Source organism: Palaemon carinicauda, chromosome 18 (genome assembly GCF_036898095.1).
Source record: "Palaemon carinicauda isolate YSFRI2023 chromosome 18, ASM3689809v2, whole genome shotgun sequence".
Taxonomy (NCBI): domain Eukaryota; kingdom Metazoa; phylum Arthropoda; class Malacostraca; order Decapoda; family Palaemonidae; genus Palaemon; species Palaemon carinicauda.
The window spans coordinates 14,641,414-14,664,841 of NC_090742.1; the positions used below are offsets into that span (position 1 = coordinate 14,641,414).

At 38.5% G+C, this 23,428-nt stretch overlaps 2 protein-coding genes across 5 annotated transcripts in view; one reads left to right on the forward strand and one right to left on the reverse strand.

Moving 5' to 3' along the window:
• The window catches only part of LOC137657617 (zinc finger and BTB domain-containing protein 14-like), a 50,569-nt gene extending 41,170 nt beyond the window's left edge, over positions 1 to 9,399 (forward strand). For all 4 annotated transcript variants that reach the window (XM_068391984.1, XM_068391982.1, XM_068391983.1 and 1 more), the window contains exons 6-7: positions 6,512 to 6,619; positions 7,427 to 9,399. In XM_068391984.1, coding sequence (XP_068248085.1) covers positions 6,512 to 6,619; positions 7,427 to 7,966 — 648 coding nt within the window. In that variant the 3' untranslated portion in view covers positions 7,967 to 9,399. The remainder of the gene's footprint in view (positions 1 to 6,511; positions 6,620 to 7,426) is intronic.
• LOC137657622 (NADH dehydrogenase [ubiquinone] 1 alpha subcomplex assembly factor 3) overlaps positions 1 to 23,428 on the reverse strand; it is a 346,628-nt gene that overhangs the window by 113,584 nt on the left and 209,616 nt on the right. The gene's annotated exons all lie outside the window — the stretch shown is intronic.

A 23,428-nucleotide genomic window follows, 5' to 3' on the forward strand; every position in this document is an offset into this window, starting at 1 on the left:
AAGCTCAAGGAGGCAGGAGAGTCCAGGCCCCCAACTGCAAGGCGTCCTGCGCATAGAAGGGCGGCCCCAAACGGCCCCCACTCCTCGTCAGCCCCAACCCAGAAGAGATTCCCCTTCGGTTTCCTGGCATCAAGCCTCACAGCCCTCCCGTAGAGGAAGCACGACCCCGCAGGCCTCTTTCCGGACTACCTACCCTAACTCCAGGAGAGGACGTTTGAGCCGCGCCTCCAGGAGAAGGTAGGGAGAGAGGCCCCCTACTCCTGCCGAAGCCTCAGGTAGGGGGATGCCTCAAACACTTGGCAAGCTTGGCGGGCCTAGGAGCAGATCCATGGACCGTAGCAGTCCTGAGGGACGGTTACAGGGTGCCCTTCCTGGGGGACCCGCCCCCTCTAATTCCAGACCGACAGGCGGAGTGGTTGGCTCCCAAGGACCCCTTAAAGAAGGCGGCATTACAGGAGGAAGTGTCGGCCATGATCGCCAAAGGGGCGTTGGAACTAGTCAAGAACCCCACCCCGGGGTTCTACAGCAGACTCTTCCTGGTGGAGAAGGCAACAGGGGGTTGGAGGCCAGTCATAGATCTGTCGGCCCTCAACAAGTTCGTATGCAAGACCGACTTCAAAATGGACACCTCGAAGTCGGTAATGGCAGCCTTTAGGGAGGGGGACTTCATGATGTCCCTAGACCTCAAGGACGTGTATATTCAAATCCCTGTCCACCCCTCCAGCAGGAGATCCTAAGGGTGAAATGGGGTGCCCAGGCGTTGCAGTTCAAGATCCTATGCTTCGGGCTGTCAACTGCTCCTCAGGTCTTCACGAGGGTCTTCACAACAGTTTCAGTCTGGGCTCACGAACATGGCTTCCTCCTGATCCGATACCTGGACGACTGGTTGTTGATTTCAGCCTCAGAGGAAGTACTGAAGGAGCAAGGCGCGAAACTTCTACGGTTCTGCAAGGACTTGGGTATCACCATCAACCTAGAGAAGTCACAACTGATACCCGCCACGAGGATGACCTACCTGGGGATGGTTCTAGACACCAAGTTGGGGAGTGCCTTCCCCTCCAAAGAGAGGTTAGAAAATCTAGACCGGATAATTCTCCCCTTCCTAGCAAACCTTCCGAGGAGAGCCAAAGACTGGCAGAGGTTAGTGGGCCACCTGGTGTCGTTGGAAAAGTTAGTCCCCCGGGGGGGACTCAAACTAAGAGCGGTTCAGTGGAACCTAAAAGAATTCTGGACCCCGGGGGAGTCCCCGCACAAGATGGTTATGGTGTCCTCGGAGACAGAAGAAACCCTGAAATGGTGGCACGACAGGACGAACACCCTCAAGGGAATGCCCTTCGCGATCGATCCCCCGGAGATGCTGCCGTTCATGGACGCATCAAAGGAGGGATGGGGAGCCCATCTTCTCGACGAATCAGCGAAGGGGAAGTGGTCCCCCGAAGAAAAGAACCTTCACATAAACGTCCTGGAACTGATGGCGGTTCAGAGGGCGTGCGTAAAGTTCGTCCATCTTCTCCGAGGAAACACGGTGGCGCTGATGTGCGACAACGCCACGGTGGTAGCCTATGTGGAAAATCAAGGAGGGCTAAAGTCGAAAGAGTTGTGCAGTCTCACGACAAAGATCCTGGAATGGGCCGCAAAGGAGCGAATCGAGGTCACAGCCAGGTTCATTCCAGGGAAGAGGAACGTCCTAGCCGACGGCCTCAGCAGGATGGGCCAAGTGGTAGGGTCGGAGTGGTCCCTACTCCCAGAAGTGGCTCAGACGGTCATCCTGAAGGGGGGGTCACCGGTAATGGACCTCTTCGCCACAAAACTCAACGCACAGCTCCCCGTGTTCTGTTCTCCAGTTCCAGACCCAACAGCAGTGTTCGAGGACGCCTTTCAACACTCTTGGGACAACCTCAACGTGTATGGCTTCCCTCCCTTCGGGATGCTCAGGCAGGTCCTCAACAGAGTGAGACAAGCAAAGAACCTGTGGATGACTTTGGTAGCGCCCTGGTGGTCGGAGAGAGAGAGTGGTTCGCGGACCTAAAGGAACTGGTGCTTCTTCTACCCTGGCCGCTTCCGAACAGAGAAGACCTCCTCCGTCAGCCCCACTTCCAAAAGTTTCACGAAAACCCTTGGTCCCTCCGCCTACACGCGTGGAGGTTATCGAGCGGCTCCTGAGGAAGGAAAGATACTCATCGAAGACCGCAACAAGGATGTCGGGTTACCTGAGACGGTCCTCAGTCGTGGTTTATCAAGCTAAATGGGCCACTTTCACAAAATGGTGCGCCACGCTGAACCTCAGGCCGTTGGAGGCCTCCATTCATAGGATAGCAGATTTCCTAGTCTATCTGAGAGATGACTTAGGCATGTCTATCCCGGCCATCAAAGGTGTCCGAGCTGCCTTGGGCCAGGTCTTTCTCCTCAAGGGTCTAGATCTTGGAGCTTCCCGGCAGATCTAGATGCTCATCAAGAGCTTCGAACAATCTGGGACGTTGCCAGAGTTCTTAAGGCTTTGTCTGAGCCACCCTTCGAACCCCTCAAGGACATTCTGGACAAAGAGCTCACCCTCAAGACTGTCTTCCTTCTCGCCCTGGCCTCGGCTAAACGAGTGAGCGAACTCCATGGGCTGTCGTATGAGGTTTCGCACTCGAAAGGTTGGAAGGATTTGAGTTTCAAGTTCCTGCCCGATTTCGTGGCCAAGACGCAGAACCCAGCCTCCTGGGACCCTAGGTTTGAGGGATTTTCAATGCCAGTGATTCCGCGCTCAGACAACCCGAGAGATTTGTTGCTATGCCTTGTCAGGGCAGTTAGAAAATACTTGGAAAGAACAGCCAGACTTCGCCCTGGGATCAAGAGTCTGTTCGTCTCCTCGGGCGTGGTGAAGAAAGCAGTGTCCAGGAACACTCTCCTTCTGGTTACGGCAAGTGATTAAGAGTGCCTATGACAGTGCCGGATCCTCGGTGCCGGGTAAGGTGCGGCCCCATGATATTAGTGGCCTGAGCACTTCGCTAGCCTTCGAGAAGGAGTCCAGTACGTTTTGGCGCCGCTCTTTTGGCGACGAAGATTTGGCGCCGCCGTTTTGGCGCTAAATGGTTTTGGCGCTCGTTATTTTGGCGCTAGTCCATTTGGCGCCAGCTTGAAAATTTTCTGACCTGATATATATGTATATATATATATATATATATATATATATATATATATATATATATATATATATATATATATATATATACACATGTGTGTGTTTATATATATATATTGCATGGGTCAAAAATAAAAAAAATAAAAAAGTTTTATTTATTTTCAGCAATACAGTATTAAAATGCTACAAAAATGAAATAAAATGAAATAATTTCACCAACATGTTAATGCATTTCATCGTTATATGCCAAACCAGGTAAGTATTCCAGTGGTTCCCGTGACCCAAACTGCTGTAAATTAGTTAAAATGCGTTCATCAGTCTTGATGTATTTTAAGCGTTTTCAAGCTGGAGGATTCCCAGCCATTAGTTGTTCATAATAAGAATCGCGTCCTTTCTGAATTCTCTTTATGCCAACGATTAATTTCCATATAACTGGGTGGTTCATTCAAAGTTCTGCAGAGATTTTCCTGTGAGTAGCTTCAGCATGATTGTTTGTCTTGTCATCACCTAATATCGTTTGACTATACATATTCCACATTTGCGTAGGGATAAGTGGTGAACGTCAGCCATTTCCCCTCCTCAGAGGTCTTCCTACATTACTCTATTACTTAAGATTGTTTCGGCCATTTAAGGTTTGAGCTGTAAAAGAAACTAAAGAAAAGCGTTTTCCAATATAAAAAGACTTGAATATCCTAACAACTGGTTTAATATTACAATTCTCAAATCAGACGAGCCTTTGGTGTAACGAGGTGATCACTAAACGAGACACAAATTTGCAGATGGTCCTTAAGTTTGTTTCTTGGCGCCAAAACAGCTCATCGCCAAAACAATGAGTGCCAAACTGTCTATCGCCAAAATGGCGGCGCCAAGTCGTCAGCGCCAAAGAGTTGGCGCCAAATCGTCCTGTTCCGTTCGAGAAGAACATGGCTGTGGGCCAGATCCTGAAGGCGGGCACATGGTCCAGGCAGTCCACCTTTACGGCCCACTACCTGAAGGACTGTACTAGGAAGTCTCTGGACTTCTTCTCCATTGGTCCGGTCATTTCTGCGCTCCAAAAGGTTTAACGTTGAAGCCCCGGGGAAGCCCGTGGAAAGTAATTCCAAACAACACAAGTTACTGCCTTACTTTTTCCCCCCTTGTCCCTGCTTCCCCTCCATTCCCTTTTTCCCTTACTCCTCCCATGTGAGAAACGTTCAGTGGAGACGCCCATGTCCGGAGATCCTTACAGAGGTGAGTTACTTGGACACTAATTAGTTTTTTGCATAGTTCTCCCCAAGTCTCATCCCGTTAGTGGTCAGAAGAACCTAGCCTCCTATCTAGGTTCAATCTTTATTATCCAGCAGGTGTCTCGGTCCGTAAGACTACCCCCGCCTCCTAAAGTATAAGTCTCTTTAAGAAAGTAGTTCGAGGTAAGTACTCCGTGTTGGAGCAAATCACAAATTTTTAGTAATTTGTATTTTTCCTAACAGTACTTACCTCAAACTACTTTCGGGTTATTGCCCGCCCATCCTTCCCCAAGTGTCTTACAGGACTTTGATACCATATTTATCAAAAACTTACTGGTGACGAGACCTAGCCACGCGCTCTCGCTGACCCGGGTCGCCTCAGGGCGAGTATTCATCCGCCCCAGAGGGACCCAATATAGAAAATGGAGATAGGGGAAACTACACAAAATTCTGGTCGGTTGGGAAGAGAATCCCAGATACTCCTAAGAAAGTAGTTCGAGGTAAGTACTGTTAGGAAAAATACAAATTACTTAAAATTTGTGATTTTTGTCTAATTTACTCACTATAAAAAAAAATGATGATAAATATTAAATTTTATCTTTTATTTCCTGTGTGTATACAATCCTTTTGCCCTTTAAAATAGGGTAATGTCTTTAGTGGAACTGGAATTGCTGTCAGAATTATTAACGAGTTAGTTAACAACAGGTGGTGAGCGTGGGTGAATATCCCCGTCCACTCACCTGCTAAAGATTCTTCACTTTTCTCATTGGCAACAGCGAGTACATTCTTAGTGTGGCAGCCTATCTAAGGCTGTTTAGTCTTTTTTACATAATCTTCTGTTTGATATCTCACAATCTCTGTTTGATTTCTCACAATCTTCTATTTGATTTCTCATAATTTTCTTTTATTTTTGTTTGATTTCTCATAATTTTAATTTTTGTTTGATTTCTCATAATTTTCTTTTAATTTTTGTTTGATTTCTCATAATTTTCTTTTAGTTCTCTGTTTGATTTCTCATGTTATTCTGTTTAATTTCTCATAATCTTCTGTTTGAATAGTTGATATTGGCTTTGTGTAAGCAATGAAATGAAGCATGAATGCTAGTGTAGATTACACTGCATCGGTTTATGTCTAAACCTGTGATAGATCCACTTTACACCCTATGGATGTTATTGGTTGTAATTATCCCTGTTTACCGAGTGTAGATTGTGGCCCCCTGTCATGTTGGGCGTATACTTTAAGGAGCAGGATGGCTAAGTTTTCTCTGCTTAGCACTGTGCTCCTCACTGAGTTTGTCATACACTGAAGCTTCTGGGTATACGCCTCTGGCTTGGTCCCAGGGAATATGCTTCAGGAGCAAGGCGAACTTTTATCTACATATGGCTGTGCCAAAGGGTGAAAGAAGGCCCCTGCACTGGTGGTTGTAGTGCCGAAGCTTAAAGTTTTCCGTAAGAAGCCCCAGAGCTGGTAAAAACTGTGCATGTAACCTTGGTGCCCTTTGCCCTTTTTCCCATTGATTCGGTACTATTTACCCGTGTCCACCACACAAGTGCCTGTGACCCCCAGGCCAAGTAGCAGGTACATAACCAAGTGCAGTACTGGCCAGTCCCTTTCAGCTTACTCATCCCTTTGAGATTGTTGGAGCCTTCTCCTTCACTCCTGTACATGACAGAGGGACTGCCGTATTCCAGGTAAGAAAAAGAACCAACCCGTTCAGTTCTATGGGGACTCCCTACCCATAAGTGAGTCTCCCTATTTTAATGCGTGGAAGGATTGGATACAGGTAGAAACAAATAACTTACACTTGCCTTCTCAACCAACCCTCTTATTCCTGAACCAAAGGTCAAAAGTGAAGAGTCCTGGACAGGAGGAGAGTGGGCTGGGCTACTCGCCCATGCTCACCACCTGTCATTAACTACCTCGTTAACAACAGCTGTTCAAGCCCCACTAAAGACATTCCCTTATTTTAAAGGACTCATGTTTCTATAGCCATGATAAATACAATTTACTTTCAAAATGTGTAATTTTATTGTGTTCCAATTTTTCAACTTAATATATCAATTGTTATAGAATTAGTCTTACTTGAAATGCTTATCAATGATGCATTATTGGTAGGCAACAGCTAGTTGTATATTATCAGCATTTTTTACTTTTACAGGAGTACCAAAACTTCATTCAAAAACTGATGCTGGAAAACGAAGAAGCAGAGTCATTAAGCCCCGCTCCGGTCCCCAGTGTACCTGAGAAATCAACTAGCATTGAGAAGGTAATTACTTATGTTTTTGTAACCTTTAAAATTTAAACGTTATATCAGTAATAGCCCCCCTAACTTAGCATATGTTTAAAGAGTCTGACCTTCTGATAAGTAATAAGTAACAAAAATACCTAAGGGGCCTGGCAGCATTCCCTTGACCCCTAACTGTGTTCACTTTATGTCCTACTTAGGTCTGTTCCTGCTTTCTTTCTTCCATCTTACTGTCCAATCTCCTCTAACTTTTACTTCGTAGAGTAACTAGGATATTCTGTGAGTTGCTCTCGGGTGGTGAATAGCTTGATGCTCTGTGATGCTATACAGTTTAGCCCATATTCATAAATCCAATTCCTTAGTATTGGTAATACTTTTAAATTTTTAGCCTTGATAAAATGGCACTTTACAAATATTTAAATAAAGAGATTCATCATCAAAAGACATCATGGCAACAAAAGTAGCTTAGACAAAGTCAGTATAATTATAGTAGTACAGAAGTGTGAGAAGTTCATTTTCCTGCCTATCTTTTTAGTCATCTACATTATGTTGTCTTGCAGTATTGTAGTAGTTTGTTATGAGTTGATTGGAGTAAAGACATGTATTTTTAGATTTTAATTCAGTTTCTTGTTCTTTGTAATTCCAACGGTAAAACTAGGGCGAAATAGAACTCACAGATATTAGGTACTTTAATAGTTATTCATGCTGCAACTTACTTGCATGTTCATGGCACAGTACTTATTAAATTGTAGAAGGGTTTTATGTACATTTTAAGGTAGTAGGTTTTAGTAGATAGCAATTTTCCTTATATGTATCTTATGTTTTCAGAAAGTTCCAAAGCATCATGACACCAAATTCAAAAAAGGTAAGTGCAAAAGTAAGATGGAAAAGTTTAAAAGTGATATGAAGAAGCAGAAAGAAAGAAATGGAAAGAATAAAATGGAAAATTCAAAAGAAAGGGTAAAGACAGTCAGAAATACAGACGACACCAAAACTAAAATAATGATGTGTCCTGGCTGCAAGAAGACGTTTATGTGTCAGAGTGTGTTAGAAGATCATATGAAGACCCACGATGACCTAGAAATTGTAAGTTGTGCCAAGTGTCCTTTTAAAGCTCTCAGTCAGCAACAAATGCAAAAACACATGCTCACCCATCAGCAAAGAATAGAGCAGAAGAGCAGACCTTACCAGTGTCCGTACTGCCCAGCCCGTCAAGTAGACAGATCTAGTTTCTTGCGACATCAAAAAACGCTGCATCCGGACAAGAAGGTTTTAGATTCTGTTATGAATGCTAAAGTAGTTCTTGAAGATTGCAAATTTAAACGGATGCGACCAAACAAAGTGGAAAAAGAATGGGTACACTCGTAACACTGATATGGTTGTTTGGAAGAGAGGGTGTGTGCAGTATTTTTTTATAGTTTTTCAAAATTATTGTAGTTGTTTTTGGCTCATTTTCTTTTATATTTTGTTATGTAATGTAAATGCCTAAATGTCTGTGTAAATATTGTATATAATTATTAAGTGATACATTGTACTCAAAGGCGAAAAGACAGTCATAAATTTTTTTAAGATTTTGGTTTCCATTTTAGTCTCGCAGAAGAAAACTGTTTAAATTGATACAAAAATTATTACCGTGACTTTCCGTCCTATTTTTAATTTTATGGGGAAGTTACTTTTTGATAAAATACTGACAGATTTTTAAGTTTGAACTAAAATCAACTTTTTGTTTTTGTTTTAAAGTTGGTGACTTTCTTTGAGGTTATGATGTATCAGAAAACTAGAATTGATCTTCAGTTATGATCCCTGCCAATTCCAAAGGATTATATTTTATCGCTGCCTTTTTTTTTGCCAAACTTCTTTCTGTTGTTTATCAAGAACATATTTGTATTTAAGGTTTTGTTATTAGTTTACCTTTTATGCTTCTTGTTTTCTAATTATTTTAGTTACGCTTAATTTTTCTTCCTTAGAGTGTATTGGTAGAGTTATAAGACGTAAATATAGTAAATTGAATGCAGTACTGTACTTCTATGCCAATCTTGCTTGGTATACGAAATGTTCAATTAGACATCAACTTTTATTAGGATAGATTAGATTATGTGTATTTTTATCTTTGTCTTTGTCAGAGTAAGATAGTATGATAAAAGTGAACTGCAGCAGTTTATGTAGTTTTTAGATCTATGAAAAATTAGCCGTAGATTGTTGAATTTTGTGTAACTTTTTCCATGTGTAAGGTATACCAAGATTGCTTGTCTGGTTAAAAATGCTGGTACAGTAAAACAGTAAAACCTCCTTATCCGTCATCATTATGTTCTTGGGCCCTCCTCCACCCTGCGCGGTTATTAAATTCCTCGGATGATAGGCGATATAATCTAGCGATGTATTTTTCGCTTGTAAATATTCACTTCAGAAATACAGATGTACTTTAAATGAAAAGTACACGACAGCAGTGAATTTACTGTACTTTAATAATACATACATTTACCAAGCACTTCCCCCAATTTTGGGGGGTAGCGACATCAAACGAATGAAACAAAAAAGGGGACCTCTCCTCTCTACGTTCCTCCCAGTTTGTATTCACTTTAATAATGATAATTATAATACAGTACATTAAAGTCTTGTACCATGTACTGGCAATATTCATTTAGAGAGCTCTATCTCTCGTATACCATCATGTATTATTATTATTATTATTATTATTATTATTATTATTATTATTATTATTATAACTTGCTAAGCTAAAACCCTAGTTGGAAAAGCAGGATGCTATAAGCCAGGGGCTCCAACAAGGAAAATAGCCCAGTGAGGGAAGGAAACAAGGAAAAATAAAATATTTTAAGAACAGTAAGCCTTTAATATGCTGTTGTAGAGTGAATTCCGTAGTATAAGTATTACAAGGGTTGTACTGTATCCTGGGCATTTCTCTGGTAACAATATGATACTGTCCTTTATGACAATAATAATAATAATAATAATAAGAATAATAATAATAAAACTGTAATTAAAAATCATACACACACTCTCTCTCTCTCTCTCTCTCTCTCTCTCTCTCTCTCTCTCTCTCTCTCTCTCTCTCTCTCTCTCTCTCTCTCTCTATATATATATAAATTATGAATGAATGATTTGCCAGAGAACTTCAAATCCTTCATTCATTCATTCCTAATTTATCATATGCTTAAATGATTTTCATATTCAGTACATAAAGCAAGTTATTTCAGGTTGAAAAATGAGGAAGTTATTTAGAATTTATATAAAATTACTGATAATTCAAAAACTTTGTTACCAAAGTAATTTGCGATTTTTTTTTCAATTAAAATTTTAAAGGTACATTATAACAATACATTATAACATGAAATATATTGAACTCTACTTAAAAATGAAAACTTTCTATGTGGAAATTGAACACCACAGTCAAACCAAAATAAAGTTTACCTTTACAGCCATTTGTCATGTTAAAGTTATGACTATGTCACCATCAACTTTTTTTTCCTGGCTATGCACAATTTTATTAAACATTGAAGATTTTTCTTCTCCATTAACTTTATTCCATGTCCATACAGTGTTTTATTAGATTTTGAAGATTTTGTTTGTATATGGAGTTGAACATATTTTTAATGTCCTCATGTTATATTTTTAAGGAGCTTACATTAAAAAAAATGCAAAATTTTCCTTTAACAAATAAGAATGTTAAGGAAAATTACTTTAACAAATAGTAAAATCTTTGTACATCACTTTTTCCTGTAGAGACTGCCTATCGTTAGCAAGTGCAGAAGGGGCAAAATGGGAAAATGTTTTTTATTAAAAGAAACGGATGAAGTGTACTGTATACATTTTTATGCAGTACATTTTTCTATAATAAAACTGCATTACATGGAATGATTACATTTCAAATATACTCTATTGTGAAATATTGAAAAAAATTAAATAGTAAAGGGAAGGCTGTAAGAGTACGTAATAAAAAATGGAATAAAGAAATGAATAAACAGATTGAAATAGAAAATAAACTGATGTGAATGAAAAAAATTAGAAGTGATGAAAGAGAGAAACCTAATACAGATAGAATGTACAATAGTTGGAAAATACTGAAAAAGAAAAGAAAATGAATAATGATTATAGGAAATGAAAAAGTGAATAAGGATAATTCAGCATAAGGAATTGTATAATTAATAAATATGTGAAAATTAAGAGTAAAATTACATAAACATTAATGAAAAGGAAATATGAAAGGGAAGAATGGGAGAAATTTTGTGACGAAGGGCCAACATTCCCTTCACCTGAAACACTTTACAGCAGCCTACTCTACTGTGTAGTGCTTCCAATTTACTGGCCGTAGTAAATTTTCGGCATACAGTATATTTGTTTCTATGCTATTAAGCCATCAAAAGTTCAACAGTGGATAGTCGAAACGGCAGTTTGGAATCAGCGGATAAGGATGTTTTACTGTCACAAATAGCTGAATACATTATCCTCAATTTCTTGGTAGACGTTTATTTTGTGATAGAACCCCTGTAAAAATATTTTTATTCTTCCTACTCATTTGCTGTTGTAATTATTTTTGTACAATGATAAGGGTAAGTTACTAATGTTGACAAGGTGTTTTGGAAATTCCAGATTAAAGAGTAGCTTCTAGGAATTTAAGTTTGCTTTTTCAATTGAAGTAGTACCATTATATTTTAAGTAAGTGATGGACATGCCATCCATTAAGATAAAGATATTTGAAGAGGGTTATTGGGACTGTTTACATGAGTTCTTGTAGTAATGAAAGGTGGGCCCTGCTTTATTTCTTGACAGTAATTTTCAACTGTTGTGTATGGAAATTTATGTCACAATTGACAGACTAATAATTTATTTTTTCATTTTGTTTTTCTGTTTGAAAGTGTTGAAATTACTAAAAGATCTCGTGTGTAATGTAATTGTTAATATTTTTAAGCACAGCTAAATAGGTGCTATGGTGTCAAAATAGGAAGCTATGTTGGGCTTTGGAAATAATGGAAAATTTGTTTGTTTTTTACAAGAAAACTTGGTAATAATCTGGTTTCATGTTTCCACTAAGTGCTTGATTACTTATAAGTATTATTTAGATAAATCTATCAAACTGCTGTGTTAATTTTTTTGTAATGCTTATGACTGGCCCGAAAAGTTTGATTGTGATGAATGCTGTTTAATACATTTTTTAGATGATGACTTCAAAAACACTTTTGACAGTTATCTAAATTGTAAAGGGTAAAGATTCTGGCATAATATCTTTATGAAACGTTTGTAATTTTTATTTACTGTTATTTGAAAGTTGCATCATTACATAAAATCATACTTGATTGTAATTGTAGTTCTCCTTTGTCAAATTGAATCATTGGTTATTTATTAAATATACATTTATCAAATGAATGTGACTAATTCATAGAGAGAATAGATTTAATCCAGTGTATTATACTTTTTGAAAAGAAAAAAATTTAATCCAGTAAAGGGGATTCATCTTCTGGTTTAGGTATCAGATTTTATTGCACATGTTTGGAATGTATTGAAAGGTATTTTTCACTGCCAGAAATGGTTCTTTCAATTTTTGTTGTCAGCATTTATTTTTTTTTAATGCTAATTTGAGCTGGAATGTAACATATTTCACCATTTTTGTATATATATGTATATATATATATATATATATATATATATATATATATATTTATATATATATATATATATATATATATATATATATATATATGAATTATTTAAATTTGAACAAAATTTACATTGGCATTGAAAATTAGCTTAGAGGCACTTCGATGCAGAAAATTTGTAATATATTCTTGGAAAAGTACAAAGAACAATGTGAATACTGTACAACGATTTTTTGGTGAAAATGAAAGAGCGTAAAATTTTGCTGGAGCAGTTATGGTTCAGTTTTTTGGCCAAGCGCACTTTGATTTTTTCTTTAGTAAGGCTGTGCAAACCTGTAATATATTTTCCTATTAGGTTAGATATGGTTGTGACGGTTCATTGGTATTACTGGTGACTTTCCACCGAGTTAGTCCAAAGGTAACATTATTTCCATGTAAAGTTGTGTTTAGACTTAATTTGCTCATAAACTTACTGTTCCTGCAAGCTAAGAAAGGGGAATTTGGGAGGGCCCCTATAAATCTACTTTCCAAGTCATGGGTAACCATTGCATTGCTCTCCTTCCACCTAATGACTGGTCCCTTTCCTCTCTGTTGATTAACGCCCCTTTACTTTTACTTATAAACTACTATTTTGAAAGTTCATAATCCTTTGGTGGGTAAATTTTGATAGGCACTGTGTTATCATTGACACAGTGTGAGGTGCCTAAGGATAGAGCAATGGCCAGCGTTTATATGAAGTGTAATGCTAATTGATAACATTTACTTCTTCATCATAAGTTTTAGATTCTTGAAGGAGTTTGTTATATTCATGATGGTAATTTGGGTAAATGGATATTGAATTTGGTTGTTTGCCATATTCCGTATTGATGCTAGCAAAGTTCCGTAACCTGTGGATGTTGTCTTCCCTTTTTCTTGTAGCTTAGATGTCACATCTTGAAATAACAGTCTCTGCCATTGAGGTCATATTTCCAAATTATATGGCTCTTCTGAGGTATCTACTACCATGTGGTGCAGGTCATGTATTGAAATAGCTAGAAAGTCATACAGTGTAGAATTGAAGTAAATAAAATCCATGTACACTGTGTAAAGTTGAGGTCATGTAGCCTTACTTAGGGCAATCTAAAATAGTATCACTGTTGCCTGCAGATGATGAATTGCTGAAGAAAGGGTTGTGGTAGCTTATTGGAGGGGAGTTTGAGACCCGCTTAAGCTCGATTATTTCTAGTAGTGTCGGCAACCTCACCATCCTTTTGAGCTGGGGATGGGGTGTTTGGGGGAGCCTAGAAGTCTACCTGCTGAACCATCAGCAGCTATTGCCTGGCCCTCCCTGGTCCTAGCTTGATGGAGAGGGAGCTTGAGCACTGATCATATGTATATGTGGTCATTGTCTTGTCTCTTGCCTTTGCTATTCATGAGCAACCTTTAAACTTTGAACCATTAATAGAAATATGGAAAAAACCCAATATTTTAAATATTTTACAAATTTCTCCAGAATTAGATTGATTCTCCTGCTCAAAGTTTGGCTATTAGAATATAATTTCATTTATGTTAACCTTATTTCTGATCATAAGTCAAATTGGATTTCATGGATAAGTTAAAATTTTCCTCTTTTAAGGTAGTAATTTAGTGAATGAGGGGTTTTCTGGTCCTATGTATCCTAGCTAGGGTGTTGATCCTATGTGTATATGCTTGGTCATTTTTCAATTGCACAATAACCCTTTTCTTGCTCCTGGTGACACCTCTTGCAACTATTTCACAATTTAATTGTAAGATGAGTAATCTCTCTCTCCTAAAATTCAGTACACTAGTCTGCAGAACTGTAAGTTTAAATTAAGAAATCCAAATGAAATATAATTCCTTGATGTTATCATAACCCCCAAAACAGTAATTTTGTCACATTTTTAAAGACTTTGGTTTGTCAGGGGAAATCAAGTACAGTATTGTGTAGCATTAAATTGGTGAAATTGCATTTGTCAACAAAGATTTTTGTTCTAGATATTATACTTTTTTTTGCCTTGGATAGAAATATGTTATCTAAGTGCTCTGGTTTGTTATTTGCATTTCAGGCTTTGGAAATTATGCAAAACATTATGCACAATATTTACGTGGTGCTATTATATTATTTTGGGCCAGCATATGTACATAGCAAAGATGAAAAAGAAAATGTTTTTGCTTTGCCAAGCATATGTTAAACTGACAGTATTATTGGGTTGGTGTATCCATATTGTGTAATGAAAATTTAAAGCGTGCTGTATTTTGTACTGTATGTGCAAATGTGGTATGTAGAAATTTAGTATTTCCATTCATTTACATGCCTCTGTCAATTCAACTTGATTAATTTACCATTTGTGAACTTTAGGAAGCCAAGTAGAGATAGAGATACACATGTTCTCAAGAAATTTGCTGGAAAAACCTTTGATATGTGTGTTTTACCTTTGAAGATTTGTTCTGCTTGAGTCTTGAATGTTAAGATATACGGTACACTTTTAATTAGAATTTAAAGAATACTTCCCCTCATATCCTTTTTTTTTTATCACTCTTTGGTCACAAATAAATGGTTCTACTTCATTTTTAAGAGCAAATTTCATTTAACTTTGTTCCTCTAGAAAATTCTCGGGTCCAGGATTGTGGGTGGTTATGTTAAATCTTTCTGCAGTTGAATTGATATTTAGTTACTTGTAAAATATTTGCCTTTTGTCATGTTCATTTTGATACGTATGGTTAAGTAGTCTTTGTATGGAATATTTATATTTGGTCACTTTTCTTTTGAGACATTATTACCTTAATTAATTTTTAGAATTAGTACTCTACTGAACTTTATATTTTGGATTTAACACATTGCACAAAGAAGTATTATGATTTGAATAATTTATCTTGCCCATTAATTGAATACAGTATTCTAGAATTTATTAATTTGGTGGTTATTCCTACACAATCCTTTTATATGATATTAGTATTATTGAATTATTGGTAATATTGTTGCTATGCAGTAATGATGATTGAAGCAGTTCCATTACCCTTAATGAGTGGTAGAACATGAGACTGGAGAACAAATACATGTCTTTCTTCCAATTGAGTTGTCTTTATCCTTTACACTGAAGTTATTATGGTACTCATTTTAATGCAAAGTAGTATTGTGTGGTAGCAATGGCGTATATTACTTGATAATAAAGGAATTAGATGTGTTCCGTCTCTAGTAGTAATGGAGAGTTTCAGGGAAGTGTAATACTTGTTTCTCATATTGATAAAGGAAAGTTTAGATGCAATATTAGCAGCTGTTGACGTCCTCTTGTAGCTGTAGGGTAATGTAGTTTATCTGAACCTCAAACTGCAAGGTTTTTCACTTTATTTTTCCATTCTATTTGGTGTGCTATAGTTTTTACCGTTTCCTTGAGAAGAAATCGTAAAGGAAAGGCCTTCAATTCTACAGAAATCGGACATCATTGCCCCTTAACTGATTATGATATCAATCTACTATCTTTAACAGATTTTTTCTAATTTTTATGCTTCACTTAAAGAATGATACTGTACTGGTTGCAGACACAGAAGAGAAGCTTGGCCGATTAGTGACAGAATTTGGAAGGGTGTGTGAGAGAAGTAAATTGACAGTTAATGTGGGTAAGAGTAAGGTTATGAGATATACGAGAAGGGAAGGTGGTGCAAGGTTGAATGTCATGTTGAATGGAGAGTTACTTGAGGAGGTGGATCAGTTTAAGTACTTGGGGTCTGTTGTTGCAGAAAATGGTGGAGTGGAAGCAGATGTACGTCAGAGAGTGAATGAAGGTTGCAAAGTGTTGGGGGCAGTTAAGGGAGTAGTAAAAATAGAGGGTTGGGCATGAATGTAAAGAGAGTTCTATATGAGAAAGTGATTGTACCAACTGTGATGTATGGATCGGAGTTGTGGGGAATGAAAGTGATGGAGAGACAGAAATTGAATGTGTTTGAGATGAAGTGTCTAAGGAGTATGGCTGGTGTATCTCGAGTAGATAGGGTTAGGAACGAAATAGTGAGGGTGAGAACGGGTGTAAGAAATGAGTTAGCAGCTAGAGTGGATATGAATGTGTTGAGGTGGTTTGGCCATGTTGAGAGATTGGAAAATGGCTGTATGCTAAAGAAGGTGATGAATGCAAGAGTTGATGGGAGAAGTACAAGAGGAAGGCCGAGGTTTGGGTGGATGGATGGAGTGAAGAAAGCTCTGGGTGATAGGAGGATAGATGTGAGAGAGGCAAGAGAGCGTGCTAGAAATAGGAATGAATGGCGAGCAATTGTGACGCAGTTCCAGTAGGCCCTGCTGCTTCCTCCGGTGCCTCAGATGACCGCGGAGGTAGCAGCAGTAGGGGATTCAGCATTATGAAGCTTCATCTGTGGTGAATAACGGGGAAGGGTGGGCTTTGGCACCCTAGCAGTACCAGCTGAACTCAGTTGAGTCCCTTGTCAGGCTGGGAGGAACGTAGAGAGTAGAGGTCCCCTTTTTGTTTTTGTTTCATTTGTTGATGTTGGCTACCCCCCAAAATTGGGGGAAGTGCCTTGGTATATGTATGTATGATGACTTAAAGAAATCTTTCACTTGAGCACAAATCCTCTTTGAAATTCAGACACTGTATGTGAACTCTTACTAAACAGTATTCTGGTGTAGGTATAATGGCTCCATAGCATGTTTTTTTCTGGAGTGTTTATTTATATTTGATGAAAGTACATTACATTAACCCTTCTGCTTATCAGATTTTGTTAATTATCATCTCATGAACATTGCAGTAGAATATTAATTATTTTTTAAGAAGGCAACTGTTTTAGAAGTACTGTACCATATTTAAAAGAAAAAAAAATTAGTGTAAAATGAGATTAGCCTAGGCCAGAAATTATACATTTTACTGTATCCCTTATCATAAGGTCAGACTTCTGGGTGGTTCATTAATTTTGAGAGCAATATTTGTTATTATTTTACAGCAGCACATCCGGGGGAAATAAAAAAAAGATCAACCACGGACTAGAATGCTCTGATGCTAAGAAAGAGAAAGCATAACTGAGCTCTCATATGCAAAATAAGAAAGAATCATAGCAAGGATTCTGCTGGCTGATGTGGTAATGTCCTTGACTGGTGATCGCCATTTTAGGGTTTGAGTCCCCCTCAAACTCGTTAGTTCCTTTGGTTGCTGCAACTTCACCATCCTTATGAGCTAAGGATGAGGGTTTTGGGGAAGCCTATAGGGCTATCTGTAGAATCATCAGTATCCGTTGCCTGGCCCTCCTTGGTCGCAGCTTGGGTGGAGATGGGGCTTGGGTGCTGATCATATAGGGTCAGTCTCTTGGGCATTGTCATGTCCCTTGCCTCTGCCATTCATGAGCGTCCTTTAAACCTTCAAGGGGAAATATGGTTTTACTGTATGCAGATGAAAATAAGAACAAAAATGGAAATATATGAAAAATCTAGTTGTAGGTACCATTACAGTTGGCTGCAATTGTTTTATATCCCTCAACCTTACCTCCTCATAATGTAACTGTAGAGTTTTTCACCAGTTGCACCTGGATGGAGAGTGGCTTCACAGGTCCCAGCGCTAGACTTCTTAACGCAAATTTATAAATCCATTCCAATCTACTTTGCCTCCATTCCCTCTTCCTTATTGCTGCCCAACCTCTCAACATTTACTTCAAAGTGCAACTTCAGGTTTTTACCCAAGCTGTAGCTGGCTTCTGAATGGTTTTAAATTTGTAAATTCATTTCAGTTTGCAAAAGGGAATAATGAAAAGCTGCATTTGAGTGCATACAGTACTACTCTCTCCAGTCTTATTTTCAATTCCATTAAACCAGTTGCAAATACAAAATCAGTATAAGAACATCTGACAGTATTTATTGTTTTTATTGTTGTACTGAAAACTAATCCTGCATATGTTTTGCTATAGAACAAATTTTACTAGAAAGTTAGTTTCCAACTGAGAGAAGACCAATTCATTTCTTAGCAGGGCCATGATTAGATTATCTATGGAAGGTAGCCCACTGTTTTACCCAGAGATTTAAGTTAAAATTTCAGATTTCAGATTTGTATCGAATTTAAAAACTCAAAAGTGAAGGTTGATGACAGGAATCTTATCAAAGGATCCCCTGTAGAGGGTTAGTGCCATCAATGCATCTTATGATGTACATTTTAGTCAGTGTGAAAAAGTTTTTGTAGCATCCCTTCATCCCGGAGCTTTAACCCAAGGCACTAGCCACCAGTTGAGATACTACCACGAGAGTTATTGGGTCCTTTAACTATCATGATGGTATTACATTGGATCCTTCTCTCGTTATGGCTCGTTTTTCCTTCGCCTGAACTTATCGAGTCGATGAAGACTACTGCTTTCTTAAATGATAACTATGGAGGTGAACAAATTAGTGTTGCTGATGCTGATGCCGTTGTGTATGACTTTGTAGTCCAATCCTGGAACCACAGACTACTGCACATCTGGCAGGTCCAGTTGGGGTTCAGTGGGAAGACTCCAATAAGATGATATTGTGTTCGTTCTCTTTGTTGCTGTCAAGTTAGGATTCTTTCATTTCCTGGTCTAATTACCCGTGAACTGCATAATGAACCCCATGGTTTCTTACGTTGTGCTATCCAACCTCTCTCAACTTTTACTTCATGTTTCAACTTTGGGATATTCCTCTTAGGTGCACATGGACACCGAATAGCCTCCAAAGGCCCAGCACCAGTACACATGGCCCAAATTCATAGATATATCCATCCATATGTCTTATTAGTAATAGCATTTCACTTGTGAAAAATTACTGTTTAATAGAACCTCAGTATACTTCCACTTTGAAATACTGTACATTAAATTTGGTACAGTATATTATAACCTACTGTATTTTTTGTTTTGACAATAAAAAAATGTCTTGGGATACTTTCTACTTAGGATATGAAGTGCTTGCTAGAACTTGTGTGGATCAGATGAGTCACTTGGTGCCTGAGTGTACCCCATTCATGACTGAAATAATGTACCACTCCTTGGATATGCTTGTAGATCTTGTTTAGTCCACAAATTTGGCTATAACCAAATTTTCCATAAGAATTTTGTCATTTTAGCAATGATATTTGTACGGATTCGTACAAGATGATGAATCCTGAGAATGAAAAAGCTGGTCAGCAATCAAGTTTTAGAGGCGCTAATTTGGGAAAAGGCAAAGATTGGTGAACAAGTGAAGAGAATACAGTAAAGTGTTTAGAGCTAGCTATGACTGGTTTGATAATTTTAAGAAGAGGTCTGCCATACATTGTGAGGCATGAGTAGCAGTCAGTTCCCACAATAGCACTCCAGAGGAATTTACCAAGTTTTTTTAGCATGTATAGGCTGAAGATTTTGTTCCTCAAGTTTTCAACTGTGACGAGACAAGCCTATTTAGAAAGAAATTACCAAATAGAACCTACATCACAGATGATGAGAAGGTATTTCGTGGAGCACAAGCTGATGAATGACAGACTAAATCTTGTTGGGTGGCAATGCAAGGGAGGAATTTAAACTCGACCCTCTACTAATTTACCACATGGAGAACTCTAGGGTTTTAAGATATTATAATGTGCAAAAAATACCATTAATGTGGAATTCAAACTCAAATGCTTGGGTAATGAGATAATTCTTCATTGATTGGTTCTAGGTGGTGTTATGCCCGAGTGTAAGAAACAGGTAAATAAATGCCTCTAAAGACCCTCCTTTAAGGATAATGCTTCTGTACATCCTCAAATCTTGCAGGACAAGCTCGAGTTTGATTTGATCACGGTGAAGTTTTCTCCCCTTAATACAACTCCTCCCACTCAGCACGTAGAACAGTAGTATATTTGAAATTGTAAGAAACTTTATATCAAAGCCCTCTCTCATGATTGTTTTGAAGTGACCCTTGCTACTTACAGTACATTACTCTCAGAAAGTTATGGAAAGATTTTGATATTGTGCACTGTATAACATATAAATAAAGCCAGACTGGAAGTTTCCCTATTGACTATGAAAACTACCTGGAGGAATTTGTGTCCAGGAGCTCTGACTGAAAGGGACTTTTGAAAACTTTGAGTCTGTTCCTCTTGGGGAGGATATTGTCTCTCCAGGCAAGTCCATAAGCTCAGAAGTCAGTGATTGATGATGATATGGAGATTTGTGGAGAGGATGAAAGAAGAGCTGACCACCAAAGAGCTGCTATAGCTTGAAAGAAAAAAAAATATCAAGTGGAAGGAGATGTAAGGAAATTCATTTAAAATTAATGGAAGTTCAATTTTGCAGATAAATGCTACCTTAATAAAGGTCTAACAAGCTATAACCTTATTTTGAGGAATGCCCAGACAATGTCACACAGGGACATTAATATTATTATTATTATTATTATTATTATTATTATTATTATTATTATTATTATTATTATTATTATTATTAGCTAAGCTACAACTCTGGTTGCATAAGCAGGATGCTATAAGCCTAAGGGTCCCAATGGGGAAAATAGCCCAGTGAGGAAAGAAATGCTGTAAGGAAGCAGTTGGAAAAATTGTGCATTAGTGTACACTCATGCAAGAGAACACTAACCCAAAACAGTGGAAGACCATGGTACAGAGGCTATGGCACCACCAAGACTAGAGAAATATGATTTGATTTTGGAGTGTACAGTACTCCACCCAGAAGAGCTGTTCACCATAAATAAAGTGCCCTCTACCCTTACCAAGTAGAAAGTAGCCTCTGAAGAAGGAATTTTCTGTTATCTTAGGTGTATGAGGAAAGGGAATGTGTAAAGAATATGCCAGACAATTCAAAGTAAGTGAGGTAAAGGGAAAAAAAAATCAGCCGTAACCAGAGATGTATCTGAAGTAGTACTATCTGCTTTTCATCAATCTACTTCTCTAGTCTCTTTAGAATGAGCTTATTATATATTTTCATGACAACTGACGTAAGTTTGATGCCTCTGTAATTATTGCAATCAGTCAGGTCAAAAGACCCAATGATTCTCTAGCGGTAGTATCTCAACGGGTGGCTGGGTTCTTGGTCAACCTACTACATAGTCGGCAATAACAAACTTCAGTGGAAAATTTCTGTAGTAATATCAAACCTTTTAAGGCTCAATCGTGTTCAAGTCAAGCTAAAATAGAAAAGAGAAAGAGAGAAACAAGTCAGCTTTCAGGAATTTTAATGAGAGGGGATTATCCTTCCCAAATTAGTCTATCCTTCTCTCTTTCCTCGCCATTATCCTTGTAGGTTACCAACTTCTGTGAAAGGTAAAGTTGTTAAAGTTTTATAAATCAATTTATTTATGCAGTTTAGTAATAAAGAGAGTGTGAATTATTCCAGGCAATCCCATTTGTGTATATGTCATATGGAATACCATTTCTTGTAAATTTCTTTCCTTTTATTTTTTATGGGTAAACTAGGAGCGAATTAATCACATATACCAAGCAACCACTAATAATGATAATTAGCCATAAGAAGTGCCATGAAATATTTAAATGTCAAATAAGTGGTAGATGTTAAGTAAACTCTTATATTGAATTCAGTAACAATAATGAGATTCTCTCTCTCTCTCTCTCTCTCTCTCTCTCTCTCTCTCTCTCTCTCTCTCTCTCTCTCTCTCTCTCTCGTAACAGATTTTTCTCCCTCGTGTAATTTGCATTTTTAAAATCCTATGAAAAATTTCTCCTTCCATGATTCTTTGTGACTCTGTAAAACTTTTAACCAATCAGCCAATCTTCCAACAGGCAAATCCTTCATCTCTAACCCCTTCACAATATTAGAATCCCAAAACACCATTTAAGAGGGTTTATTCACCGTGGTGGCTGATGTGGTAACGTCCCTGACTGGTAAACGCCAGAATTGGGTAGGAGTCCGGCTCAAACTTGTTAGTTTCTTTGGTCGCTGCAACCTCGCCATCCTTCTGAGCTAAGGATTGGGGTTTTGGGGGACCCTATAGGTCTATCTGCTGAGTTATCAGCAGCCATTGCCTGACCCTCCTTGGTCGTAGTTTGGGTGAAGATGGGAGCTCACCATCCTTGTGAGCTAAGGATGAGTGGTTTGGGGGAGCATATAGATCTATCTGCTGAGTCATCAGCAGCCATTGGTTGGCTCTCTTTGGTCCTAGCTTGGGTGGAGAGTGGGCTTGGGCGCTGATCATATGTATATATGGTCAGTCTCTAGGGCATTGTCCTGCTCGATAGGGGAATGTCACTGTCCCTTGCCTCTACCATTCATAAGTGGCTTTTAAACCTTCAAATCCGAACAACGTAATGGCGGTGCAGTATAAGGAAATAGTTTCATTTTGGGACCCTTTTATTAATATGTGCGACAACCAGGGGAAGCTAGTCCCTAATGAGAAGTCGTCTAGCATTTGAACGAGATCACAAGCCACACAGAGGCATGAGATGGCGAGTACATTTCATTCTTTACTGTCCTGATCTCAGCAACGAGAGAAGGCAAATAATAGAACTACAGCAGCCGTACGAAAAGGAAAAGAAGATAATAGGAACTGTTCTGTTTAAGAAAGAAGGAATAGAGAAAAGAAAAGAATATATGTATCAACTGTGGAAAAAATAGAGAAGAAAATAAAAGAATTAGAATGAAGAAGAAAGGTAAGGAGGTGCCGATGGAAATGCGAATCCCTCCGCCCAGCATCTGAACTGAACAAGTTAACAACTGAGTATCCTTGAGAGGATCTCCAAATAACACTGATTTATGGAGTCTTGGAGGAGTAGGGTAGGAGTGTAATGACGCAGCTGATTGCAGAAACCAACAATATTTCAGAAGGATTACAGCTCTACTTTTACAGCGTTGCGTCAGAGGAAAGAGAGAGAGCCGTCAAATAATTCAAAGTTCGCGAGTTAGTTCGAGTTCGTAGCAGTCAAGAGGACTACACTATTTCCCGTCAAATTTTTTTTTTAATTGAATTACTGAAGGTATAGCCTACGTTTCCCTAGGTGGTCATAAAAGAATATCTCTTCCAGGCACTGTACCTAATTTTTAACATTCTTGTTTATCAACCTCTCGTAATTACTGTACATATTAGGCTACCTCTGTGAAATGGCAGGAATTTCCCAAATTTCTACTTTGACACCAGATGGCCTCCTCGGACCAATTCCTGGCTCTATTATTATTATTATTATTATTATTAGCCAAGGTACAACCCAGGCTGGGAATGCTACAATTAAGCCCAAGGGCTCTAATAGGGTAAGTAGCCCAGTGGTGGAAGGAAATAAGGGAATAACAAATAATCTAT